At 33.8% G+C, this 26789-nt stretch overlaps 5 protein-coding genes across 15 annotated transcripts; 1 reads left to right on the top strand and 4 right to left on the bottom strand.

Annotated features, from left to right (window-relative positions):
• Positions 1-1722: 1722 nt before the first annotated feature.
• On the bottom strand, positions 1723-3290 carry Mos (Mos oncogene). Its single transcript, XM_069054997.1, has 5 exons — positions 2937-3290; positions 2648-2874; positions 2205-2593; positions 1985-2134; positions 1723-1924 (listed from the first exon to the last, which is right to left on the bottom strand). Exons 1-5 carry the CDS (start codon positions 3050-3052, stop codon positions 1784-1786), a joined length of 1023 nt encoding a protein of 340 aa, XP_068911098.1. The 5' UTR covers positions 3053-3290; the 3' UTR covers positions 1723-1783.
• Positions 3291-3456: 166 nt separating this feature from the next.
• mRpL46 (mitochondrial ribosomal protein L46) lies at positions 3457-4666 on the bottom strand. The gene is made up of 6 exons (XM_069054160.1): positions 4508-4666; positions 4261-4447; positions 4086-4210; positions 3892-4034; positions 3708-3842; positions 3457-3659 (listed from the first exon to the last, which is right to left on the bottom strand). Exons 1-6 carry the CDS (start codon positions 4563-4565, stop codon positions 3516-3518), a joined length of 792 nt encoding a protein of 263 aa, XP_068910261.1. The 5' UTR covers positions 4566-4666; the 3' UTR covers positions 3457-3515.
• Positions 4667-4829: 163 nt separating this feature from the next.
• LOC138134580 (venom allergen 3-like) lies at positions 4830-13953 on the bottom strand. Its single transcript, XM_069052929.1, has 5 exons — positions 13315-13953; positions 9059-9208; positions 8369-8498; positions 8230-8319; positions 4830-8180 (listed from the first exon to the last, which is right to left on the bottom strand). Exons 1-5 carry the CDS (start codon positions 13645-13647, stop codon positions 7930-7932), a joined length of 954 nt encoding a protein of 317 aa, XP_068909030.1. The 5' UTR covers positions 13648-13953; the 3' UTR covers positions 4830-7929.
• Positions 13954-14757: 804 nt separating this feature from the next.
• On the top strand, positions 14758-19868 carry mms4 (Methyl methanesulfonate sensitivity 4). Of its 2 annotated transcripts, XM_069052928.1 has the most exons (7): positions 17822-18289; positions 18349-18527; positions 18672-18842; positions 18893-19068; positions 19122-19361; positions 19417-19612; positions 19662-19868. In XM_069052928.1, the coding sequence occupies exons 1-7, from the start codon at positions 17926-17928 to the stop codon at positions 19824-19826; spliced, it is 1491 nt and encodes a 496-aa protein (XP_068909029.1). In that variant the 5' UTR covers positions 17822-17925; the 3' UTR covers positions 19827-19868. The 2 variants fall into 2 exon arrangements, 1 of the variants encoding a protein (XP_068909029.1); XR_011160773.1 differs by lacking the exons at positions 18672-18842; positions 18893-19068; positions 19122-19361; positions 19417-19612; positions 19662-19868 and adding exons at positions 14758-14772; positions 16204-16545; positions 16927-17074 and having other exon boundaries at positions 17136-18289; positions 18349-18654.
• Positions 19838-23829, bottom strand: Rcd1 (Reduction in Cnn dots 1). Of its 10 annotated transcripts, none has more exons than XM_069052927.1 (12): positions 23628-23829; positions 23136-23575; positions 22814-23075; positions 22474-22753; positions 22122-22431; positions 21927-22074; positions 21679-21871; positions 21397-21456; positions 21166-21270; positions 20988-21110; positions 20765-20941; positions 19838-20711 (listed from the first exon to the last, which is right to left on the bottom strand). In XM_069052927.1, exons 1-12 carry the CDS (start codon positions 23697-23699, stop codon positions 19918-19920), a joined length of 2964 nt encoding a protein of 987 aa, XP_068909028.1. In that variant the 5' UTR covers positions 23700-23829; the 3' UTR covers positions 19838-19917. The 10 variants fall into 10 exon arrangements, with proteins under 10 accessions (XP_068909028.1, XP_068909026.1, XP_068909027.1 ...); XM_069052925.1 differs by having other exon boundaries at positions 21658-21871; positions 23628-23828; XM_069052926.1 differs by having other exon boundaries at positions 20988-21095; positions 21658-21871; positions 23628-23828.
• Positions 23830-26789: the final 2960 nt, after the last annotated feature.

Genomic DNA, 26789 nt, shown 5'->3' with positions numbered 1-26789 from the left:
AAAGAAGATTTTTGACAGTAGGTTTTCAATACATCTTTACCAACAAATTGATTTTTAATCAGTCTGCCTCATACTGGTCGATAAAAATCCAAGTCTAAACACCATTTTATCAAATTCGTTTCAATTCTCTCTTGTCTGTGGTTTAATCATAATAACATGCAAATCATTTTGACGAATTTATGTCTTACAGTAAAGTACTACACATTCAAGTAAACATGAATTATCTTCTTTTAGTGTGACTCCTTTTTACCACTATTAACATTTGCTCGGCATAATTCGATCAATTAATCAATCTAAACTGAAAGAAAAACAATTATCATTAGTACCTACCTAGATAAATATGATTTGCACTATACTTATAAAATAAATATAAAAAACTAGTACAAAAATATGCAATCTCTAAGAAATAATGTATTAAAAAAATAGAATAAAAAGAAATGTAAGGATTGGTTTGGTAAATACGTATATTAACACGGAAAATTAATGTGTTGTAAAATTCTTATTCATTGTTCAGTTCAAAGAAGATTTGAAACGGTTTCGCTATTAGATGTAGCGTATAATTAATGAAATCGTATTAGACACACATCTCAAAAAGTAATTAATAAAAGAGATAACAATTAAGGATAAAGAAGCAGAACTAAACAACATTGTCAACTAATGGAATCACCTACGAAGTAAGACACTTTCGTGTTAACAAGCTTCGATTACTGGAAATTGAAATGGATCCTACACCGAACATTAACTTTATGATGTCAACATCATAAAACGTTTGAAACCGCAATAAATAGCCACAAATAATGCTTAACTTCACTTGTCTTGGAACTATTTAGATTGTCTAGTAGTGAAAATTTGAAAAAAATCTACAATGACATTACAAGGTGCCTGCGGCTTATTAATCTGCGGTGTATTATTAGTTTTAGTAAGTATTAACCCTTTTGTATATATTTTATTTGAAATGGTCATTTAGCCACGTTTGTCAATATTTGTTTTGTAACTTTGAATCTACAAAATCTTTAATACAATTTTTATCCATCAAATATGTTCATGAATAAACAAATCCGCCGATAAACTATGCCTGAGCTAATATCACCATCTTATATTTAAAACAATACTTACTTTAATTTACGTTACGTTATGTTCAAAAAAATTCAAATTTTTTATTATAGGTCGGTACCAACTTTGCCCATTGTTACGGTGAGTTCATTGATTCATAATAATTAATATTTTTTTGGAACAAGAAAGCCATCAAAGACTATTTTCAGTGCCCCTTCCTTTATTTAGACCAGGATATGGAGGTAGAAATCCATACGGTCAAAGTAAGACATTTTTTTATTCACCGAAAGTAAATACCTTGTTTCCAAAAATTCTCTTCTAGGCTTCGATGTAACATACCAACAACAGCTACTGCGTCCAGGGGAAGAAATAACATATTGGGAAAATGTGACACCTTTTAAAAAACAAGGTCTGATGCCAACATCATTTCAGGCGCCGTCACTACAATCCCTGCCGCCAATGCAACAACCCTCTTCGGAAGTCTGGTTTCCTGAAGGAACACAAGTTGTCGGCGATCCCAATCCAGGATTTTTGTCATCCATAATAAGATATATCATATCTTTTCTGCAAAATCTTGTTCCCGCACCGATTCGCTTTCTTTTTGGCTGGTATTAATAATTGTTTATTTCACACATAAATGACGCGACCAAATATATTAATAAACAAATATAATGTTTAATTACAATTTATTTCTAAGGGTTTGTACAAAATAAGGGAGTATTTGAGACTTTTACAGATTATTTAAAAAATCACATGCTTGTGCAGCACTCGGCCGGTTAGTTGGTTTTTCATCCCAACACAGGCGACACAGTTTCGACAAACCGTCTTCTGTAACTAGATCCAGGGGAGGACGAAAATTAAATTTGACAACCTAAAACACACAACTTTCCAATGAGCGAGGAATAATTAAAACTACCAACGATTTGGCTACTTTATAAATAACAACTTCGTTATCTAGTAACTCGTAAGGACATTTTCGGGTCATCATTTGCCAAATTAATATTCCCAAGGAATATATATCGCTCTTGGCAGACGGTTCTTTCCCTTTTAGAATTTCTGGAGCAGTATACGCCACGGTTCCCTAAAGTACAAAAAGTAAATTTGACCCACATTTGAAGTTTTATTTTAACGTAAAAAATATGAATTCTCACATGATATTTAAACGTTTGTGTTCCAACTAATTCCTTTACAGAATTTCCGAAATCGCAAATCTTGCAGATATTATTGCACACTAAAAGATTTTTTGGTTTAATATCTAAATGCAGCACACCGTTTTCGTGACAATACTTTAAACCACAAGCAATGTCTCGACTAAAGTAAATCGTGGTCTGCTTGTTAAACACAAAGCTAAGATCGTCTAAAACGCACTGCAAATTTCGTGAATTTTTGTAATACTCCATGACGACAAGAGCATATTTTTCGCTGACTATTATATCCAAAATTCTGATGACATTCTTATGCACAAGATCGCGAGCATTAGTTTCATTAATTCCATTAGAAAATTTATCCAATTTTAGTATCTTTAGGGCGACTGTACTACCTAAAAATAATACTCAACAATTTCAGAGATTTTGCTTCTTTTCAGCTTACCTACCTTTATACTTTCCTTTTATAACTGTACCAAACGATCCCCTTCCTAGCGAATAAAGCAGATCGTATTTATTTGGACCGTAGCTTAATAAATCTGTTTTATGTGGAGAATCAATTATCAGGCTTTCCTCGAAAATAGACTTATCGTTTAATCTTATTTGTACTTTGCTTTTGATCGTATTATTTTCTTCAAAATTTTTAGACAAATTCAAATTTTGTCCTAACTTTATTCTGGATGATTTATCAAAAAATGTAATTATGATGGTTTTCTATTAACGACAATGTACACTTACTGAGTCGGTGAACAAGCATTTTTATTTTCACGTGGTGATAAGAGTCTCGGTGACTTTGGAGATATAAATTTCGAACCCAAAAACAATGAAGCCTTTTTTAGAGGAGTTGACGTCATCGTACTTAGTCTTATAACAATAACGGCGAAACTATTTCACAATATATTTTCAGGAACTGTGGATGTGAATATGATTAAACAGCACTTGTTTTGATAAAGTTTTTATACTGAGAACAACAATTTATTTCAAACATGCACAAATACGTAACACTCTTTGCACTTAAATAATTTTCAAAAAATATCAACTATTCTATAACTATTGTTATTATCTATAGTTTTTAAAATTGTCTGTTTACTGTACGTGAGTAAATAAATTATTAAAAAAAGTTAATAGTTTTTCATTACGACGCATGTATTATGTGTTGCCTATACTTCCATCGTTTAAAAGAAACTCATTTTCAGTCAAACATTATATTCATTTAATCAGGAATAGTGTAGTTGTTACATTTATTACATAAGAATAATTAGCTTTAAATAATAACATCTATTTATTTATCGTTTGGCATTTTACATTAAACAGAATTTACTCATCTACTAACATTTCTGATAGACTATTTGCATACTCTTCTGGTAAAATCTTGTTCAGTTCTGTCCTATCCAACCATTTATAATCTGGACTTTTGGTTTGCAACTGACCTTTCTCATAACGTGCAAAGTAAATAAACACCTTAAACAAGAAAATTACATTAAATAATTAAAATATTTGTTGCAGCACCTTTGCCCCAACAGTTTGGTTTTTTTCTCTCACAGAACTAGGGTATTTGTATTTATAAAAACCAGTTGGTGCATTACCATATACTGTTGCTTTCAATTCATTTCCACAAGTATTTTTTAAAATCCTTTCAGCTGCCTAAAAACTGTTAGTTTTTACAAATTATCTATTGACATCTTATGATTACCTGACGTAATGTTTCACCATCATTTCTCATAGCTTGTGGCAATAAATACAAATCTTTTTGTCCAATTTTTTGCTTCATAACTAAAACCAAGTGTTTATCTAATTTTCTATCAAGAGCTTTGTAATCATTTTTTTTATCAGCCTCTGTAATACAGAACTAAAAATAAATTATGTATAATTTAATATGACACAAACCTGTGGTTCTGTCTGCAGACTTAAATTTTGATAATTCCTCAGCACTTGCATCAGCAAAATCTTGAGCAGTGTCTTTTAAATGCACTTCAACATCATCCCCTTTTTTTAACTGTTCTAACTGTTTCCTACAAAATATTGCTTTCCATTTGTTTCATCAATTAGATAATCCACTTACAATTCTTTTTCAATGCGCATTTCATGGTCAGATTTCAGACTCCGCTCAAACTCAACTTGAGACAATAAATTTTTATAATCTAATTCCAGTTTCGTAAGCGGCGTTGTAATTAAAGGTTTTCGTTCGAGACAGACAGCAGTTACAAGATCCCACTTTTCTTTCAATGTGGTGGCGGTACTGAATTGTCCTAAAAGGGCAGTTTTTTTTTAACTTACGACTTGTCTACAATTAAAAAAAAGGCTTTTACCGAAAGGTACACGTTTCAAGTCTGTTTTCAACAGAAGGCTATTAAATTGTTTAAACATTTCTTTTAACAGTAACCGAATTCAAAAAATGTAAAAGAGAGGTTATGTGCAAGACAAATAATTGTCAACGTGTCTAAAGTCACGCCGTTAGTAAAACTCCATTTTAAAATATTTCCCGATGTGTAACCAAATAATTGAATTATTGTCAAGTTTCTTGTTACGTAGATATTAGATAAGGCGGTTCTACGACCGAAATACAATCTCGAATATAATAAAAATTGATAAGAAATAAAGAAGTGACAATTTACGTAAAATAATAACTCAAACGTTTCAAATTGTTTATTTAACAACAAACACAGCATTTACATCAACAACGGCAACAATAATGTATTCAAAATAATAGTAATATTGGTGTTAAAAGTAGTAGGTACTGTACAAGTCGTAACATCTCTAAACAACTGTTATTTACTACAAAAAATGTTGTCATTGAAAACTGGTTTATCTAGATGATTTTCATGATGTGTTCATTAACTAATTACATCTGTTATTTGCTTAACTGTTCTGGTTGTTAGACTTGTACTTCTATAAACCAATAATATACACACACCTCTCTACACGAGGTACTTTTATAAAATATAACGTCTACTATAATTACTAGGATAACATGTATACGCTTACTGGTAACGAATAACAACATTTTACATATCATTCACAGCCTACAATTTTATACAGTGTACTACTTGAATATTTTATGGAACAAATAGTTGACACTTATAATATTGCCAGTAAATTCACATAAAAGGCAATAAAAAAATATTTTAGCGTCTATCTTTAAACGACCGACAAAGGATGCGAAACAAAGTACACAAATGCAGTTTTACTCATTTTTGGGATTCTACTGACAGTAACAAATCTATTTTAGCATAAATTCCTGTAAAGTCGCGGTTACTACACGACTTGTTGTCAACATTGTCACAAAATTTAACATTATGAAAGCTTTTTGTCTATTTATTTCAGTGGTCACATATTTATTAGCATAACGTTAACTATTTGCCATATTATGTGAATATCTTAACACGGAAACGCCTAAAGCTATACTCACAACCGTAATTGATTTAGCAAAGCAATATTTTATTAGGCACATGCTTTGAGAGGGGTATTTCTCGTTTGATTATGAGCAACACTGATTGCCATTCTCATCTTGTAGAAAAACATAATCAGTACTAATTACTGAATGACAAACAAACATTTTGATTGATGTAAGGAAGACTATTAAATAGAATTAATACGTACGTCTGCGATTGAAAAATGATATGTGCTCAATGAGAGTTCGTTGCTAACTTATTAGCTATTATTTAAAAGAATTGTTAGGTTTTTTTTTTTGGAAGATTTAATTTCTTTAAGACACCTCAAGAAAAATAAAGTTGCAATCAATGTCTTCAAAACGCATTTTTAATTTTGAGGAGTATGTATGTAAGAATACTGTAGCTCAATAGATCTAGTTATATTTTACTTTGTTAAAGTCCAGCTCTAGTTCGAAAATTAAGAACGCCGTAGATTTGCCTTAAGTCTAATAAAGTTATCTACAGTAAAGTGCTATAGCGCTGTGCAAAAGTTAGATACATGTACATACAAGAGTAGTGCTGAAAGTTTTTGTAAAATCTAATTACCACTACTGTCTAAATGGCATTTTCTTCTATCTAACAGTTTACTAAATTTGGACGTATTCAATTAGCTCTGATTGTTCTCAATCGATAAAATATTTCAGATTGTTCGTAGATTTAGTTGATTACACACAGCAATAGAGCTTTGAGCTTTCTTTATAAGTTAGCTTAATCGTACAATATTTACTTTAAAATTGATTTATGTAACAATTACCAATGTTCAGTAGCATGAAAATAGCTTCCTTGAATCCAAAAAGGCTTATCTGAATATCGTTTGGTTATCAAGCGATCGTTAAAATTATTTGGCACCCATCAGGTATCGGCACGTGAGTAGCCTTCCCAAATTTAACCAGATTCCAGAATTCAACGTAAACAATTCTCTGTCTAAACGCATGCATAATTTATACATCATCCTTCGTTAAATATATACTTAACACGCCGGTTAAAATACGGTGATTATTTAAATATACTGAAGACAAGAAAATTATCGCCACTCGAAAAAAATCAATACAACTCATAATAATTGTAAATAGGTGTCGCAACTTTTCCATTCTTCAGCATACAGACAAAATCGATTACAGAACAATTAGAACATCAATCAGATTGGAGGATTTATTTAAGGAAAAAATCAAACAAGATAATTAATTATAAAAACAAAAATTCTATAAGTTATTACCGCCTAAATTTAATAAGATTCGATTGTTCATTTTTGATTGTGTTTATCAGATAAAAGTGTTTGCAGTTGAAAATTAAGAAGCCCCATGCTTGAAAATATGTTTTCACTTTTGATTATAAATTACGAGATTAGAATAAATTAAACCAGAAACAATCGATTCAGAGTAATAGGGTAAAATAAAACAAAAACAATTTATAGCTGCAAATTTTCATAATAATAATAATTATGCCTAGCATAAATTCGTTAGAATCATTTTCGTTGTAGGAAAAAGGAAATTCTTGAGCTTATTCTTTAGGCTATTACTGTATTTGGGCATTTTATGATTTTACCAAAGCATTAATCATCAAAATAGTCAATAATAAAAATAAATTCTTTTTCCTGCCTGCGTTGTCATCTACACTATTTCTTCACCTGCGTCTTAACAACTATTATTTCTAAATTATTTATCAATGAAACCCTTCTAACGTGGCTCGTAAATAAAATAATTTCACTATGTTGTCTCCGTTAAAATTACTCATAAGCATAAAACAGTCTAAAGCTATGTAAGCTTTTTTTCGTTAAATACGTATTTAGTTTCTTTTTTGGATTGTTTGACTTTTAAAAAATGTAGAATGTAGTGACATAATGATTGTCGAACTTGTTGTAAAATGTGTCTATTGCAAATTAATGAAATGATTACGTAACTAAACCACTGGTGAAACCGGTAGAAATGTATGTCTTTTTATGATTACGTTGGATATACAAAATATACGCACGTCTGGCGTTTGGAATGCGTATTTCCTACTGTGATTATTGATTAAGTATAATGTTTAGAAAAGTTGGCTGCAACGTTAACTACTGATCACTTACACGATGTAATTACCGATTTTTAAATAGGCACTCGTGAGCAATAGCGTAACAGGAAATGACTGCAGATTCTCCACGTCAGCATAATCTAGCGTTATCCTGATGGGAAGAACGCTTCACACTTTCCGATTACTGATTTGCTAGTCGTCATGGCCTCTCGAGAATCACCTATCGAGAAAAATAAACCTTAAAAACCTTCCCAGAAGTGTCTTCTATGTGCATATCCCTTCCCACTGGATCAAGTACTCTCGGAGATGCTCCTGCCGGAGTCGGAAGTGGAGCCGTCACTGGGCACGACGTACCGATTCTGGGGCACGGGAGGCAGCGTGAAATATTCCGCCGACGGAGGAAGCACATTTTCAAGGTAAGCTCCTGAAATATTCCCGGCTGGAGCATAGTGAGCAACAACAACGATCTTCCCGGACCTGGAGCGGGCCTTCCCGATGCCGAAATGTCGAGAAGCTGCCCACACCAACTGCGTGAAGTGACCTTCAAGAAAATTTGTTAAACCATCACGCGACACACTCGACGCACATACCTGCATTAACATTTGCATGTAGAATGTCCGGCTCTTTCCTGAAATCGTACTGACGAACGGCACGATACCAGTAAGTGGCAACTTCTTGTCCTGAAAACGATAAGGATCACCAAAATTCGAATCAACAGTCGCTGCTCACCTGTCACGTCGCTGACCAGCACGTTCGAGGGTCTGCAGAACAGGTTCTGACCGAGTTCTTTGTCGTACCTGTAGTAAAATCGGTTGGTGTGGGCGAGATGGTTGGCCCAGGTTTGTGCAAGGTAGCACAGCTGCGAAATTTTTATTAATAATCCAGAAAAAAGTCCCTATTGGAAGTATCAAATTTGAGGAGCGACCCGGCGCATCCACCATTTGGGTATTCCGCGAAACGCGAACTTTACTTGCAAAAAATTTCATTATGCAAATAGATACGATGCCCTTTGTGCAGTCCGAATATCGCAAAAATTAAATTTTAGATCAAATGAAATTTTGATTTGCGCATTCGCCCTTCATGCCCGGCAAAGGTTAAATATCCCTAAAGGTTACAATTAGTGCAGTAAAGAATATTTTACGTCTTCTATTACACAGCGAGGGTAAAATCTGCGAAGAAAACAAACACGATTAAACTTCGTACGAAACCGTAGTAGCAGCACTATTGGTTTCTTTATTGGCAATATACATTTATATCCGAGTTATATTAAAAAAATATCTTTTATTCTCCGTTTGGGTTTGATCTTATGGGTCATGATTCGGCTATAACACAAGCGCAATAAAACGAAAAGATAAAACAAACATATCGGCAGCGACAGAAAGCGCCGTAAAATGTATCGCTTCCGGTCGAAAACTTTACCTCGGAGGACATAGACAAAGCTGGAGAGCCGTGCCTCTGCCTGTAGACGTTGTGCCAACAAAGACAATCCGTTATGAAATCGCTGTCCTTCCAAGCTGTGGTCAGATCCGATATATCTAGTACCATACTGACGGGTCTGTTGCTCAGAATCTGCAAAAAATCGAGCGTGTTCCCAATTAATTTCGCCGATTAGATTCGCAAGAAATACAAAGCTCAGACACGCACGTCTTCACACCAATAAAAAAGGGAATTTTCATAGAGGCTGTCAGCTGAAAACCATCAATAACGGTATATCTGTCGAAATATCTGAAAGCCCGACCTTGACATTTGAGTAAACAAATTGCACTGCATTTGCATGATTACGGCGGTCTTCGCATTTCAAGAGCTTTCAGATGTGAATCTACGGTTAAACGCATTCAAGTCGAAGCGCGAATTGCTGATTGGTCGTTAGATTATTAGCGATTGAACTGGAACGCATTCAACCCACCCAATTAGCGGTAATTCGTCTTTGCACAAGAGTGAACCCATTAATGGAGTAATTTAGTCGAAAGCTTTGAAATTGGCCATTTCTCCTATCAAAATGTAATCTCATTACAAAGCTGTGTCTCGTTTTTACGTGGCACTTCACATGAACGAAAGACTTACAGCTTTTCTAGCTTAGGGTGGAACCGTCAAAATTGCGTGTTTATTACAAATAAATCATTAATAAGTTCCTCCGAATCTGAGACAGTTCGTTGCGTACCGAAAACAGTGTATAATTTATACGTACGGGGCGAATTTGAGGCAAAATTTTCCTTTCCTCCAACAAACTGAATAAAATACCGTTTTATGTATAATTTAAACATAAAAACTGCGGACAACATTTAAATAAACAACACTTGTACGAAATACAAGAATCTTGCCATTAATAATATTTGACTAGTACTGCGCCATCACATTTGAAAGTCTTGGATTTGGAAAAGACGCAAATCCTTCAGAAATTAAACACACTGAAATTAACATATCGTGGGTGTCGTTTTAAAATACCAGACCTTGTGGTTCTCAACCCTTGCACCAATTTATCTAACAAATCGCTCATTTAAAGGTTACTGAGGGGTTGTTTAATTTAAATGACTGCATTAAATGCATAACAAATCCACGGTCACGAATTCCGTTTAATCGCGATATAGCGTGTACGAATCCAGCTTATTTGCATATCTTTGTATGCAAATTAATCTAATTCCGATAAATAAATGAATTGGGTCTTTTGCATCATTAGAACTTCCTAAACTAGATGTTGAAATAAATTGGGTAATATTTAATTAACAAAAAACCGATCAGATACGATCTGAGATTGAATAAACCACAAGGTTTTAGATTTGGTCTGTTGTGGTCTGCAGGCGTCACAAATTTCAACCAAAAATTTGTGTACGTGAGTTACTTCATGTTGCTATCATGATAACCTTTCATGTTCAATGTTGCCACAATTTATTGGAGACAGGTTTGGTTAAAAGTTTATTTTTGGAGGTTTAAAACGACATTTTATGACGCAAAAAACAAAGAATTAGACTCGTGAACTACGCAAATAGAAGCTTAAAGTTAAACCTTTTGGAATTACATTTTAACCAAGGAATCGCGGTGTGGGTATCTACTATTATATTAAAATTGAGCTGTTCATTAAATCCAATTAATGCAAAAAAGAAAGCACGCCCAATAGGACTTATGTGGGTAGTTTGGGTAGTACTTAATGCTTTCAAACAGCTGTTCAAACATTTTCCTTTTTAATTAGTGTTATTTGTTAAAAAGTTGTACAAAGCGCGAAGTTCAGCTTTGACGGGATACTTTATCCAATTAATTTAAACCAGGAACTGCAGTGAATAAACATCATTAATATAATAAGGGAAACAAGTTAATTACAAAGAAGTTTACAAAACTACGTTTCAGTTGAAGGATAAGTTATACAGGCTGTAATCAAAATATCTACACGGAAATATTTAAACCCGCAAGTACTGAATACTCCCGCATCAATGGAAAAATATGCGTTTTTTGAAAAACGGAAGAATACGTGAACAAATGGCATGGCAATTTAGACAGTAGATTGTCGACACGCCACCGTCTTGGTTTCATAGTAGAAATAAAAAAAGGATAGTAAAGAAAAAGCGACACCTCGCTTTTTACACGCTTCATACACTCCTGTATGGCAAAAAAGGATCTTCTTATCGGAGATTGGGTTGGTCAGTTATTTGTGCAGCGCGACAAATGGTGCAGTTTAGCAATGTATTAATAATCGTGTATTTGTTATTAAATCGTTTAAAATGCCAAATTTTACAAACGTGGAATTAACGGATATGGTACTCGCGTACGGTCTAGCGGGTGGCAACGCGAATACTGTACCGGGAACAGTTTCCAGGCAGTAGTATGTAGTATGGCGCACTTTAAAAGAACAAGGCCTTCATCCTTATCACGTCCAAAAAATACAAGCCCTGCAACCAGGAGATGACGTGCGGCGACAAAAGTTTTGTGAAAAACTGTTGGGAAAATCTTCAACCAGAATTTTTACGTGTTATTTTATTTACCGATGAGGCAGGATTTACTTTGGCCGTCAAGATCTCCGGATTTAAATCTTGTGATTTTTTCTATGGGGGCATTTAAAACAGCTAGTCTATAGCCAGCCGATAGATTCGGTGGAAAAACTAACTGAACAAGTTATGGCAGTCGTAATTTGCCCAAATTCGAGAAGATTGTGAAGTTTTTTCAAGGGCCAGTGCATCAATGGAGCGCACAGGCGTGTATATCACGCATCAAGGACATTTTCCGCTTTTACTGTGAATAAGGTCCGTTTTTTCGACACAATTCAGTGTCAGTGTCAAATTTCTTACGTGGTAATCGTTTTTGTTCTAGCTTTTTATAATTTCACTCTCATTTGCTCTTCATTACCATCGATCACACGTCGCAATGAAGTGAATTTTGAATTTTTAAATCATCTTCAAATGTCTTGATATGTATTTGTTGAAAAAATATATGAAAAACTGGTGCGTCATCCTCTATCGATATATTTTAATTATTGTCATTTTACACCTTGTGATGTAGTTTTTAACATTTGAACAAACCTTTTAACTGAACAAAAATTTATTAAATATTTACAGACAACTCTTGAGAGTAAATAGGCAATAGTTATTTGTACAACTAGTTATGAAAGTCATACTTTTTTTCACGAATTTGCAGATTGATCAACGAGGGCGTAGCCCGAGTTCATCAAGCAAATAAGTGAAAAAAGAGACTTTCACAACGTGTTGCTATTTTTTTGCATATCGAAAAAAGCTGAGAAATTTGGTCTAAACGGATTTATGAAAAATTACAAAATAAAGGTATTCTTTGACAATCATCTCCAAGGAGATGGAATAAAATGATGCAAAAAAGTACTACTTTCACTATGATTTTTCGTGTAAAAAAGGGCTACTTTCACTACGATTTGGCGTGTAAAAAAGTGGCACCTTCAATACGATATGCAAAAAAATAATATACAACCAAATTGTTTAAACCACATATGTAAACAGATAAATAAATAAAGGGATAATTTATATTTACTGAAACAAGAGCTTTCTTTATTAGATTTATTTAATTAATTCACGCCATCTGACTACGTCCTAAATAAAAATGTATTCTATTATTTGATATTTGTATTTCATTTACATTTATTGTCATTGTTAAAACTTACTTTTTCTGCTCACTGGACGTAATTGTTAAACAACTGAATCGGTACAGGAGTCATAAAACACAAGAGAAATTAATAACAACAAGTTTAAGACAGGCAAGTCAGTGCTTTGTTGGTAAATAAACAGAATTAGATAAAATATAAGAAAAAGAGTTGGGGTCGTTGTACTATGCTGATTTCATTGCTTTGTTGTTTGAATAAAATGCACAAACAAACAAACAGAAACGTGTTTCAGGGCGAAAAATTGCTACTTGGTATTTCACGAGAAAGAGATATAATCTTTAAGCGTTTGTTAATTTATTGAATGGGGGTCAGAGAACCACCCGTAAACAACTAATACTTGACCTCAACAACGCAACTTCCGACGAATGCAAAGCTGGAAGTTTTTTTCAGCAAACTCTTTTACGTGTCATCGACGTTTTGAGAAACTTTCTTGTTCAGTACGCTCTCGTGTTGTTCTTGAAGAAGATCAACATTTTACAATTAATCTTGGGTTTATTTTTGTTACAGCAACGTAGAAGAGGGTATTTTAAGATGATGCGTCTGTCCGAATGGTCCTTACCTTTTGGAGAAGGTCTGCTCTATTGTCTAAATCGGCAGGACTAACATTATTATTGGCACAGGACGCTTCGATGGGTTCGGCTTTGTTAGCCTGGAGAACGCGGACAGCTTGCAGTCTTCTCCTCAGATTCTGCAGAGCACGTGCTTCCTCGCGCTTGCGACTGGGTTGGTAGGCTGGTGCGGATGGAAGAATAGCAAATTGCGGTTCAGCTGGTTGACTGGTAGCACTCAGCAGCCTCTTGCTGACCGGAGTCCGGGGCTTGGTGTACTCCGTCAACAGTTGGATGCTGGGGGGACAGATCGAGGTCTGAGAAGCTATACGGGGCAGCTCCATGCTGCTTAGAGCACAGCATCCCGCTGCTAGAGCTTGCGAGAGTCGAAGACACACTACTGACGCAGTGCATGCGTCAGGTCGATACGTTTGCCGTCGCGACGCCGAAAGCACGAGGAACGCCCGCCTACAGGCAGATGCGCGATAAACCACCAACTTCGATTTGCAAACTTATTAGCGGAACCCACGAAGATGTGCGATAAATCTTGCTTCTTGCATCGATCGATTTAAGAAATCGCGAAGGGGGGCCCAATCTTCACCAACAACTACTCCGACGAAAACACACTACGACTTTCAAACTTTCACGAATAATCATAATTAATCATAATTAATTCAATTTTTTTACACAACCCAATTTCCAGATATATCATTCAGAAAAGAAAAAAGGAAAACCTATTTGATATCTACAGATTTTAGGTAAAATCATTAGTTTTTAAAGTTGTAGTCATAGTTGAATAAATTCTAGATAAAAGATAACCGTTTGCAGAACAAAATCATTTTATCTTTTGTTTTCTATTGCCTGTATACGGCGGGGGCAAAATGATTTTTTTTTCCGAATGGCTGAGCTCTAAAAGCATTTTTTTTTAAATAATTTTCCAGCCCCCTATTTCACACCCCGCACATTAAAATCACTTTCCATTTTGTTTTAACTTTCCATTTCAAAATAATCGCAATGAAAAATATGAAAGTTTTTGCTTGGTTTAGTTTTTACAAGTTTTTACCCAAAAAACTTATCGCATGTTTACCGAAATCATTAGTGTTTTACATCACTTTCACGGACACGTTCATTTTCACTGTCGATAAATTTCGCTTTTGTTAAATTGGTTAAATAACAATTTTGGGGAAAAGTGGATTGGTCGGTATGGCCCCTTTTTATGGCCAGCTCGGTCACCTGATTTAAATCCATGTGATTTTTTTCTTGTGGGGACAAATGAAACAATTAGTGTACGTTACCCCGGTTGACACTATTGAAGAACTATAACCACTCGTGTTACGTAAGTGACATAGGATTTCTCCTATGATGCCAGTTCGGACACAAGAGTCTATGGCACGAAGGGCACAAGCCTGTATTGACAACGCAGGAAGGTATTTTGAAAATGTATTATAGCTTCAATAATAATCAATGAGGTAAATTTATGTGTTACTAACCTAGCCCAACTACTAACAACTCGTCGTGCTTTTTTTAATGTTAGTTTTTACCAAAGAAAATCTACCCGTTTATATCTTTTTTTTTAGTCCTTTATAATGAATGAACGTGTAAACCGTAATACCATAGGCGTGTGCGATTTTTGGGGTTCCATCTATTTTTAATTTTAACTCTACAACGTCACATTTTCGAAAAAAATGGTAAATAAAAATGTTGATTCTTTTGACAAGTTCTCTTTGTGGTTAGAGTTTCTAAATGGACTTCCATAACACCCTGTATAATTTTTTTTCACTTAGGGTTCGTTATCTGTCGGCCAGTAACCTTGCCTGGAAACGAGCATCTCGTTTTGTATCAGTTTTTTTTGTTAACCTTTTTTTGTGTCCTCATCACGCCATTTTTCCTTTGGAAAACGCGGCGAAACCCGAAGAAACCTTCCTGTAGGTAGACCGTGGGCGGCATAATAGTTAGAGCGTTCGAAATAAGAGTCGGTCTTCGCCCCCTGGTTTCCCCTTTTTTTTGTTCATTTTCACCAAAAACATATTTATATTAATGCTCTTCGTTCGTAGAAGGTATCGCCTGCCCAATTGTGGATAAATCTATGAATTGCGACATAAATATTATTCATTTAATTAATGTTACTTGAAAACAAACATATTTAAAAGTCTTGTAACACATTATCAAAAACTCACTACTCAAATCATGTGAAGTAAAGTTCACAAAAATTATTATTGTTCTATTCAACAAGTTAGAGAATGCACTAGTCAAAGACGCTTCATGACTGAATAGACTCCAGCAACTCGCCATACATTTTTTCGTAAGATTTTCACATAGACATCTTTGCTTTGTCTCTGCGGTTGTTGCATTATTAAATAATTCATTTCTAAACTCTAAATCGAAAAGAAATTAACCTAATTTATTAGCAGGTGAACAACTTTGGTATACAGGACACTAGTCCCTTTCTGGGACACTTTGGTCAACTGTGTGCTCTCCATTTATTTAGTTATTTTTTTAATACCCTGTCTTAAACACAGGGCAGAATGATTTTTACATTCTAAAAATGTAAGTACCTAACTTTTTTCTTTCTGAATGACGCGTCCCGAAAATTTGTATGCGTCAAATAATTTTTATTATAACAGAATTTTTTTTTTGTCAAGAATTCATTTAAATATGCCTCATTTTTAATATGTAATTCTAAAATTTATTGATTTTGTACCTAAAAATAAAATTGTTCTGAACAGACCCCATATAGTAGCAATATTTATGTCAATTTTTATGAAGAACATTTTTATTCAAATATTATTGATGTCTCTGGTACAAGGACGAGATCGTATATACCTCCCTCGAGTTCTTGAAACGTAGCCATTCCTATGCCAAATATGTAAGAAATTTCAAGGCAACTGAAACATTTTTAGGTAGGATATTGCAGCAGTTTAGTGGGTGACAACAGCTTATAAAGAAATTCAATCGACATTAGGTATTAATCAGGCGATAAATCTACTCATCAGGATACAATGAAAAAAATGCTATTGTAAACAGATTACATCATTTTGTGTGCTTTACATACTAAGAGGGTTTTATATGTGACTGAAAATCTATTAAATATTGATAGCTTCACACCTCCAACAGGAACTTTGAATGAAAATAATATGAATGATACGTATATAAATAAAAATAGCACAAGGTGAATCTGTTAGTCTGACACCTCACTGCCACATAGCCACATAACTTTGACAACAATGAAGATTATTGTTACGGTAAGTTATATTCCTTTTATACAGTTTATGGCTGAAAATTTCACAATATAATAATAATATAGAATTCATAATACATAGTATTGTATTGTACAATCATGTTTGAATTCATTTAATTTATAGATAAGTAATTAAATCGGCAAGTGAGTTTACATCATTATCCTGGGTGGCTTATATTGTTGTCGCAACAATAACGTTGCGGATGATAAAAATAATAATACTAATTGTGTTGACATGCATACTTCTTTTTAAATTAATAATTATGTGACACGCACTAATGAATTTACTTTTTAAGGCGTCTATAATAATCGTGCGAAAACGTGTACACGCAAATATTATTTAAGAGAATTTTTTTAATTAATTATAGTGCACATTATTTTTTAGATACTCATTCTGGCAGTTGCTGTCGCAAGTGTTTGCTTTGCGGCTCCTGCTCCTGTTCCTGATCCAAAGCCGCAATGGGTTTATCCCTCGTACGGTTATGTACCGTATTATTCAAGTAGCTACTACTCGTCACCCTATTATTCATATGGTTTGATTGATTTAAATAAGTCGTAGTAATCCACCTAATAAATTGATTTTCATATTTTCAGGATATGGTTACAATTCCCCGTATGTGTATGCGTATTAATTCTAGAGGTCAATGCAGAAGAAACGCAAGTTGCATCTAATATAGGAAATTGTAAGAAATGATAAATAACACGCAAGAAAAAGTAGCAACACAGGGAAACTAGAAAAACATAATTTGCATTACAGTTAATTTTTTTATAAAAATTATTGGAACGATAATGGTATACACCTATCTATCTATCATGTAATTTGAATCATTTATTTTTATAAAATAAAGATCATCCAAATATACTCGTTATTTTTATTAAATAGTTGGATGTCGTTTTTCTCTTTAGTTTTTTGTTAATCCACATACATTTTACACCATATTCCCATTTGTTTTCTATAAACATTTTTTTTTCCAATATAAGCACACGTTTTAGAACTGCCACCAAGTTTTTCAAGTTCTTTTTCACTTGGTAGTTTTCAATATAAGAAAAATTCGGTAAAAAATAGGGTAGGTCCATAATGGTAACTCGCCATTAGACCACAAGATAACCAATAAAAATTGTATAATCCTTAAATGTAAATACTTAATGAAACAATCTAAATATAATGTAATAATTTAGTTTCATTTACGAATATACCTAATAATTTAGAATAAAATACAAAATGTTATTTGAATTCCGAAGCTAAACTAGACAATATTATTTGGTAGCAACCTTAAAAACAAAAATTCCCTAGGTATTTGAATGTTGTAAAACATAACCTAACTTTGCTAATATTTTTTATTGCTAATTGATTGCTTTATTAATTTTACTTTATACACCAAATATGAACGATGTTTTTGAAATATCTAGTGATTCAAGTGATACAATCATATTTTCATCAGAAACAGATTTTCACCAAGAACATCAATTTGACAATGAGTTAGATGTCCAAAGTCTTGTAACGAAATACATTTCAGAAAATTGTCAGCAATCAGATGCAGAAATAGTTCACAGTGAACGTAATTATACCGATGAAGACACAGGCGTTTCTTCTAGTAAAAAACAAAAGAGATGTAGTAATAGTGATGTTTTTTTAAATGAACCAGCAAGTTCTTCACGAGATGAATCTACAAGTGAAACTGATCTATTGTATATGTTATCTGAAAAATATAAGCAAGTTTTAGAGGACACATCCACTGATTTAAATGGTATAATATTACCAAAGTTATTATGCAAATACAATATTGATTAAAAGAATTATTTTAAGGTGGATGTAATAGTAATAGTAAAAAAAGAGGAGAATTAAAACAACAAGAAAAGGAACTTCAAAAGAAACAGAAAGTTGTAGAACGTGAAAAAAAGAAACAAGACTTGGAAAGAGAAAAATCATTAAAAAAAGCATTAGCAGAAGCAAATAAAAATTCTAAACCTGCAGAGTGCATGAAGGTAAGTTTGTGTCAAAAAAAGAAAGGTATTGGAACTTTTTTTATAAAATGGATTTAGGTAAGATTTTTTGAGATAAACACATTTGCATGTTACTTTTGTTCATTTATACAATAAAATCTGAAAAGCATTTTGTTGTTTGTTTAGTTTATTACGGTTCATATTGATAGTGAAATAATTAATGAGGAGTATGGTAATGATGTAATCAAGGCGCTTCAAGAATCTGATGTTAAATATGAAGTTCAGTCACAAATTTTTCCATGTACTATTAGTTGGACAAGAAAAGTGCAGTCACATTTGATTAATGACAATGGAAAGGTGTGCACAATATGCCTCAAAGGCCATTTTTAAAATCAGTTTTGTTTCAGCTGGTGCTATCAACAGATAGACAAGACACAGATGAAATTTTGCTTGTTCTAAGCTGTAAAGAACTTTTAGAACATGTTAGCAACAACACTTTAATCACTCACATTCAATCTCTGAAATCAGTTTTAGTTAACAAAAAAATTACTCTAGCGGTGTCTAATTTACAAAGTTACGTCAGGTATGTATCAAAAAATTATGGTATTATGTAACATTACAAATCAAGTTATGTAGATATCAGAAAAACCAGAAACACCGCGACTGGCGCTCACAAATAACCAATGAAGAGCGAAAGGCGACCAGAAAGGAGAAGGATTTTAAAGACATTCCAAAAACTACCAAACGAGATGTTGAAATCGCGCTCACGGAACTTCAGTTGCTATGTTGTTGTTCCCATCGCCTGATCGAAACATCGGCAGAGTTAGGACTGATGGTGCTACAGTTCACTAAAGCTGTTGCTGAACTGCCGTATAAGTAAACATTCACCAACTAAACTGTGGTATCGTGAAGTTTGACTGCGAATTTTTAGACTTGAAAAGCAAGAAAAGTACCAACGAACCGATTGGTTCGCGGCCGGTGATAATCGAGATTGTGTTCAAGTCGATAGAAGTGGAAACGGTTTGAATAGATTGTGGAATCAGATGCTCACATCATTTCCTTTAGCCAGGTTGGAAACGGCGGAGGCGATTACGTCAAAGTACCCCACAGTAACGTCTCTTATGGCGGTAAGAAAATGAATAAAAAGGTGATTTCTCATTTCAAATTTCGAACTAGGCTTACGACAACTGTGCAACAACCAAAGCTGCCGAGCTACTGCTTCAAGATATTCCCATTCGTAGAGCCGCCGGTCCTCTGTCCACCAGTCGTAAAATCGGACCCGAACTCAGTAAAAAAATTTACAATTTCTTTACCTCCACAGATGGTGACTCGCCGTTATAAATAAAACAACATTTACACAATAAACGAACTTTAATAAATTAACGAGATCTAATAAACTAACGAAATATTTTAATGTTACAGTAAAAATAAGTTACGATGCGTTCGACTGATTGCTGTCTAACTTCAAAATCTTGCTACGTGCCATCTCCGTTTCGCTTTCTACAATTTCCGCTTCTCCCATCGTTCTCTTAGAAGACGCACTTTGTACAGAATTGACGTCTGCTTCGACCCTACTCGCCCACTTGTCGTTGACAATTAACCCCGGAATATTCTCACGGTCTTGTGGTTTACTCGCAATCATTGCCGATGACTCACCCTGAACCACCCCCGTTTTTATTTTGTACAGAGTGCTAGCGGCAATCTCGTTCTCCAAATCAAGCTCTTCCATTGGCGTGCCCTGTGAGGGCGCTTCATTTTCTACAACTTTTTTCACCGATATCTCTGGCGATATTTTTGTAACCAGATTGGAAGCGGTCGACAGCTCAGGTACTCTTTTAGAAGAAAGAATGATTTTCGTGTATTTAGGCGTAACCTTGGCCGGCTGAAGGGCGCTTATTGTTTTCGAAGTCGGTGATATGATGAAATTGTTGGGCTTGTTGATGAGCATGAATTTATTTCCGGTGTTGGCCGAGATCAATTTTGACGGCGATGTCACTATCTGGGATACGGATTTAACTTCCGGTTGTGTCAACGTGCTATCCAATATTTGATTGTCGTCGGCGAAAATAATTGGCAGGTCCATGATATCTTGCGTCGTTAAATTTGTTGGTGGGGGTAGCGTGGCCGTTTGCAGCGAACAAGGCTGCGAAATGTACGATATTTTTTTGACTGGCTTCGGCGGTTTATTTCCTAACAGCTGTCTTTTTGATGTGATATATCGGCCTCCTTTTTAAAAATATGTGATTTTGTGCTTCCGTTAGAAGAAATTATTACCTTACCTGACACTTTTACGTTTGATGTTAAATTTTTTATTTTACCATCTGGTAACAGGACTAGTGAATTTCCATTTGTTGTTTTTGCATTAATCACTGATACTTTCGACATATCGATCATCTTACCGTTATTTGAAAATAATTTAGGAGTCATGCCGCTTGATAATTTAACATTTTCTAAAACTAAACGACTTTTATATTTCTGATTAATTACTTTTAAAATACTTACCTTTGATACCGGATGGTCCCGATTTTACAAGAGGTGGTTGTATCAGTGTTTGAAAGTCGCCTTGCAACAAACTGGATAATGACCTATTCTGCAAACCCATTGCTTTGGCTATGAACAAACAATCTTAGTAATCGTCACATTTCCACCATCACATATTTTTAATAATCGTCATACTAACCTGCACTGCTTTGATTTTGAGGCGATGTAGAAGTGTGTTGATTGATAGATACTATGGATTTTTCTGGTGACACTATAGTGGGCTTTAGAGTTTTTATTTTTTTAACTGGAGGAGATGAATCAGTATTATTTAAAGACATTTTGTCTGTGAGGATACTATCATTAGAGGATGTGTCAGGTGTATTTAAGGTAGAAGGGTGTGAAGGACTATTACTAGGAGAAGAAGAGGTACCTTGTGCTGCCCATTTGGCTTCCATTTTGGCTTTGCTTTTCGATCCTGGTGGACGTCCCACTGTTAAAACATTGTTCCGTTGAAAAATTCATCTTTCTTATATTTTTAAAACTTTTAATGTTCTTGGAAGAATGTCAAACCAAGAAAATAAACCACTTTCTTTTTCATTACCGTGATCCACTAATGATCAACGTATTGGTCAAAAAATTAAAGTAACAATTTACCCAGCACCTCCACCAAAAACATTAAAAGCACACTTACAGTTAGGAGTATTTTTTTGACCTGGTCTGGTAATCCTGGGAGTGGGAGATGGCGGTTCGCTGTCTATTGAACTAGTATTGGAATTGTATCTTTTTCTTTCTGTTTTCATCTTTTTCGACATTACTCCGTCCGTAGTTAAATTAGTTGGAGACTGACGAATTTGAGGTGGATATGGAGACAAGATGATGCCACTTATGAATTCTCCAATTTCATCCTAACGAATATCGATTATTAATTCTGGAAAATTTTACTTCAACCCTGTAATTTACCGCGACGCATCTATCGACGACGCTCTGTGTTATACCTTCGGTTTTCTTTTTTTTCTTATTTACGCGTAACTTATCGTCTGCAGAACCGACAACAATTAAACCCGTTTCCACTCGCATTCTTTCTCTCAGATCTTCCATATCTTCTTGCCTGAAATTCGACATCGAAACATTTTTTACGAAAATTTCGATACGTACACGGACGTGCTGGAACATTGACCGATTACAAAAAGAACTGGGCATTGCAATTCCAGTAGATTATCGTCAGGTTCGCCTCTTTTTCCTTCCGCCGTCAAGAGTGAAAATCCTATACTTATGACACACAAGACTTGCTCGACTTGAGCGATTTGTAACGCAAGAGTCGCTCCAAATCCAAAACCAACTAAAACAATATTTCTTCCTGGATAATCCAGTCTTATATCTTGGATTTTATTTCTGGCCATCACAAACATTTGATCCACACAATTCATCATTGCAGTCTTGTGCGCTGGGGCACCTACAATTTGTACTGCAATGTACGTAATTTATATTAAATGCAGCACATTCTCACCTCCATAATTTGACGGAATTGTTATGACTGTGGCTAAATTTGACAACAGATTAATCCATTTCAGCATTCTTTTTGAGGAAATGGGAGTTGATGGCACAACAACAATTACTGGACTTCCTGGCAACTTTTTTGGTTTATCCTGCATCAAACTTAAGGCAACAGGATCCCAAGGCCGCTTAAGTAGCGGAAACAAATTTTCATAGCCTAATACACTTAATCTGCTTGAATTGGCAGCACTCATTAATTTGTCAACAAAATTCGGTAATTTTGACCTAAGCGTCTGTAAATATTGACCAATTGTTCATTAAAAAACAAAAACAAAAAATTGAAAAAGTCTTACTTGAAGTATATCAAGATATGCAGCTAGATACTGTGTACTGAGATTATCTATCAGCAACTGATGCAACCACTGTGTATATTTAGAATCCCAAAAAACAGTAGCCATAAGGCGGCGGACTCTTTCCACAGATTTGTCAATGGTAACTCGACGCGCAACAGGTTCATTATGTGATTTGGTGTGCGCTAATCGCGCCAAATGATCATTATTTAAAATATTGACTATGCCATTAAATAATCTATTTTGTGTTGGAGTCCAATTAGTTCTGGAGACAGTTTTTTTGTTTTTTTATAACTTACTACATAATAAAAAAGATACAACTAACCTTGAAATTGTTTCTTCCCAATCTTCATTACCTTCATCTACTCTCGCCAGTGCGGCATGTCTTTCACATTCATCCATCAAATGCTTTGCTTTGATTTTATCATAAATAGGTGCAGGATCCTCACTCTCAGTCACAACATCTATCATTTCTTCACAATCTTGGACTGGAGCTAGAGGATTTGTTGATCTCTTTTTAGTTGGTGGTGGCTTAGGCATGAACAGTGTCTTTGTCGGACGCAAAAACGTACTTTCCGGCCGCCAATTCCATGGGCGGGCGTAACAATGATCCATTGGTATCCACCAATGTTCTCGATCATATGGGTTAACAATATGGCTTGTGTAAGCATACCTGCCGTCATTTCCTACCACCATGTTAGTAAGAGGTGCTACGAATTCGTTGAATTCGTTAATTGGTTGATTTTCTGTCGTTAATATTTGCAACTAAATCAAAGCAAATTCAATTTGTTAAAAACAACATAACCTCAATGTGTACCAGTTTCTGAGAACCGTCTAACAAACCGTCTATTTGTGTTTGGTTCTTGTTGATAATTAATCTTTCAGACATGCCTCATATGTGGAAAAAATGTTTGTATTTTTTTTAAATCGATTTATTAACACTTGCGTCTCGATTCTAGGAACAAACTTGTAACGCTTGTAACTTCTTTGTTTTTACTGACCTTAGATTTTACTGACAGCATAGATACTGACAGTTCGATATCGATTCGATAGTTGTTACCAGCAGGTTGTCCAACAGTCCAACCTGGCAAAAAGAAAGTAACCATGTTGGATATAATCGAAACTGGACTATTTATAGATAAAAAAATACGTGAATACGTTAATAAATTATTAAAAACATTTATACGGCGAAATAATTCACACAAATTAATTTATCTTCATCCTAAAAACATATGTGTATAGTGTGTTGCATAAGACGGTCTGATAAAGAAAGACTAAATCTGTTGGTGACAATGAAATTTGGCAAATTTGAAATTTACCATAAAAGGTTCATTTTTGTAATATGTAGCATTAACATAACCGACATAACTAAAAATGTTTTTAATGTCGTCTCAATCCGGTCAGTGCCATTTACGACAAAAAAACACCAGTACTTTTCAATTACATATTTTATTGCCAACAGCCTCAGTCATTGTTGATCACGCTGTAGTTTATAAACGCAGATTGAAAATTACATTTTCATAACTTTTGCATTTTACTATTCAATCAGTTCCAGAAAACCAGAACATCTTTAATTAATTATTGAATAACTCACGTTTCACACGGAATTAACCGTTAACGTCACTAAATGTTTTTTTACTGTTGTTAAGAAGCCGTAAATAATGATTTAATTGTATTTACAGAAAAACATTTCAAGAAGTATTACATGAACAATAAACGTAATATAAATCAACATTTAACAATAGATAGTGCAAATAATCCTAGTGCCAACGGAAGTGCCACTAATTTTATTCCGCATTTTATTATACTTAGTAAGATTTTCTAAAGACTAAAGACTAAAGATTTGGAAGTAGAATTGGTAAATTTAGTCTTCCAACTTCAATTGTGCGTCTAGAAGGAATTTTTTTTACAATAAACATCGTTAAATGTAAATTTAGAAATAAAATAATGCTGGAAATATTAAATCTAATTGTCTTTATTCGTTGGCATTTTAAGCCTAATAAGCTATACTGTTCATTAGGAATATATTTTCTCTTTTATTCTGGATTGTTCCAATTTGTTCCCATATGTTCTCTGATTACATGTAATACCTAATGAATTTAACGCCCTTTACGGAATTTATGTATCTTAGTCAGTTTTTATTTACAGATGAATTGAAATAGTCAGTAGAAAAATTACGATTTGTCGTTTGAGTTACTTTATTGATATTTTTAAGAACAATGAACTTTATCTTGGATAAACTGCAGAACTAATGAAATCTACGAAGAATTTCGACCCAAACCGCCTGGAATGACTAGCCACCAAAAAAAATCATTCCTAAAAGTCAAGAAAACTCGCGGGGCGAGTTCATTCCAGTTCAGTTCTCCAAAAAAATCCCGAAACATTTTTATTTTTCAAAGTGTAATACTTTTCAGTAAAACGAATATCACAAAGACAAGAAGAGAGACTGGATGAAGAAAACATTACCAAATTCATTGAAGGACATGGAAGACTGCGCATCATTTTTTTAAAGCTCTCTTAAAACAATGTTTTTAATAATAAACAATGGCATATATGAACTTTTTACTTATTCATTATCTTGGTTACTTACCAAGGACAAGGCACAAGTGAGTCATCATCTATTATGTGTAAATTTGACAGATTTTAAACATATTTATAAAACCATTAAAATTTGAATCAAAGGTTTCTCGAGCAGAACGCCAAGTTTAGTCTCCCGATTCTTGAAGTGTTTAAGAATTTTATTTTTTTACAATTAGTTTAAAGGTTTCGATATGAATTTTGGGTTTTTTGATAACTTTCTATATTTTTAATTAAAAGAGTAAAACTGGACTACGTGTTTGATTTGATTTTTTTAAAATTTGATTGAAAACTATGATTTTTGATAGCACATTATGCGATAATGATAAAAAAAAAATTAACTTTTTGCCCCACTTGAAGTGTGCTACAAAATGTCCATGTCCGTAGGTTCAGTATCCATCGAAAATTTTAAGTAGCGAAGCAATTTTTTAAAATTATTTCGTTTGATTTTGGGATATGTATTTTCTTATTTATTTTTGAATAAAAAATTTTATAATTAATTTTAGGAGATTTTTACGCCTTCTCATACTATTTTTATGTGTTCTGGACGTTCTATAGCTCTTGATGGTTTTTTATATATATTTTTTTAAAGAATTCATTCATTTTTTTTTGCAATGAAGTGTTAACTTATCTTAATTCCTGTAGCGATTTCAAATATCCTTCAGTGATTTTAAAAAGTGATTTCTTATCTTCACTAAATACTCGTACCTAATATCATTTATTGTTGATTCAAACAGTTTAAATTACGCAGCATGATCAACAAAAAAATAGATAAAGATCTGGTATAGAAAACAAACTTTTAAAATGTGTAGCGTAACTTAATGAACTGTCATTTGTCAATTTTGACATTTATGGGAATTCTATTTAAAACATTATTTTCACTCGAGAATTATTCATGACAACTGAAGGCAACTGTGACTAGGTTTTGGGTTTACCATACACAACTTTGTTGAAGTTTCTCTTCATCACGGATGTTAGTACACGTGGTTAAAGCTACGCAGTACGTTTTCGGAAGTTTTGTTTTCAATGGCCTCCCTTGTCTCTTTTTTTTTTCATATTGTAGAACGTACTTATATTGTCAAACAGAATTATAATTATTATTGTTGTTAAATGTATAATAAAAAAAATTAAACTATTAATCTGAGTCATAATAATTGCTCTTTAATTAACCTTTTCAGTCACAAATAAATACCGGGTGGGGCATCGTATACGCGCACGCGAGAAATCGCGACTTCTAATTAAATAAAATTGGCGAAATTTTATATACCTGACTAATTATTGATAAGGTATATTTGAGAATTTTTAAAAATTTTTTTGTTAATAAATAAGGCTGTAACAGTTTTATTAGTTTTCTGAAATTAACTGTTAATTTACCTATAAAGTTTTTACACTAAATGAATTT

The sequence above is a fragment of the Tenebrio molitor genome, chromosome 7 (assembly GCF_963966145.1).
Source record: "Tenebrio molitor chromosome 7, icTenMoli1.1, whole genome shotgun sequence".
In the NCBI taxonomy this organism is placed as follows: Eukaryota; Metazoa; Arthropoda; class Insecta; order Coleoptera; family Tenebrionidae; genus Tenebrio; species Tenebrio molitor.
This window is presented reverse-complemented; position numbering and strand designations above follow the sequence as displayed.

What these genes read in the sequence shown, in the direction of transcription:
- LOC138134580 (XM_069052929.1), bottom strand. Translation starts at nt 13,647, where the DNA reads ATGGAGCTGCCCCGTATAGCTTCTCAGACCTCGATCTGTCCCCCCAGC. An exon ending in CTTTGTCTATGTCCTCCGAG is followed by an intron (nt 8,499 to 9,058) that starts GTAAAGTTTTCG and finishes AAAATTTCGCAG; the next exon opens with CTGTGCTACCTTGCACAAAC. An exon ending in ACATGCAAATGTTAATGCAG is followed by an intron (nt 8,181 to 8,229) that starts GTATGTGCGTCG and finishes ATTTTCTTGAAG; the next exon opens with GTCACTTCACGCAGTTGGTG.
- Rcd1 (XM_069052918.1), bottom strand. Translation starts at nt 23,699, where the DNA reads ATGTCTGAAAGATTAATTATCAACAAGAACCAAACACAAATAGACGGT. An exon ending in TCGTCGATAGATGCGTCGCG is followed by an intron (nt 21,872 to 21,926) that starts GTAAATTACAGG and finishes GATATTCGTTAG; the next exon opens with GATGAAATTGGAGAATTCAT. An exon ending in TCAAAAAAATACTCCTAACT is followed by an intron (nt 21,457 to 21,657) that starts GTAAGTGTGCTT and finishes ATGTTTTAACAG; the next exon opens with TGGGACGTCCACCAGGATCG.
- mRpL46 (XM_069054160.1), bottom strand. Translation starts at nt 4,565, where the DNA reads ATGTTTAAACAATTTAATAGCCTTCTGTTGAAAACAGACTTGAAACGT. An exon ending in ATGCGCATTGAAAAAGAATT is followed by an intron (nt 4,211 to 4,260) that starts GTAAGTGGATTA and finishes AATATTTTGTAG; the next exon opens with GAAACAGTTAGAACAGTTAA. An exon ending in GTCTGCAGACAGAACCACAG is followed by an intron (nt 4,035 to 4,085) that starts GTTTGTGTCATA and finishes TCTGTATTACAG; the next exon opens with AGGCTGATAAAAAAAATGAT.
- mms4 (XM_069052928.1), top strand. Translation starts at nt 17,926, where the DNA reads ATGAACGATGTTTTTGAAATATCTAGTGATTCAAGTGATACAATCATA. An exon ending in CACATCCACTGATTTAAATG is followed by an intron (nt 18,290 to 18,348) that starts GTATAATATTAC and finishes AATTATTTTAAG; the next exon opens with GTGGATGTAATAGTAATAGT. An exon ending in GTTGCTGAACTGCCGTATAA is followed by an intron (nt 19,362 to 19,416) that starts GTAAACATTCAC and finishes GCGAATTTTTAG; the next exon opens with ACTTGAAAAGCAAGAAAAGT.
- Mos (XM_069054997.1), bottom strand. Translation starts at nt 3,052, where the DNA reads ATGACGTCAACTCCTCTAAAAAAGGCTTCATTGTTTTTGGGTTCGAAA. An exon ending in CACAAACGTTTAAATATCAT is followed by an intron (nt 2,135 to 2,204) that starts GTGAGAATTCAT and finishes TTTGTACTTTAG; the next exon opens with GGAACCGTGGCGTATACTGC. An exon ending in ACGAAGTTGTTATTTATAAA is followed by an intron (nt 1,925 to 1,984) that starts GTAGCCAAATCG and finishes TGTGTGTTTTAG; the next exon opens with GTTGTCAAATTTAATTTTCG.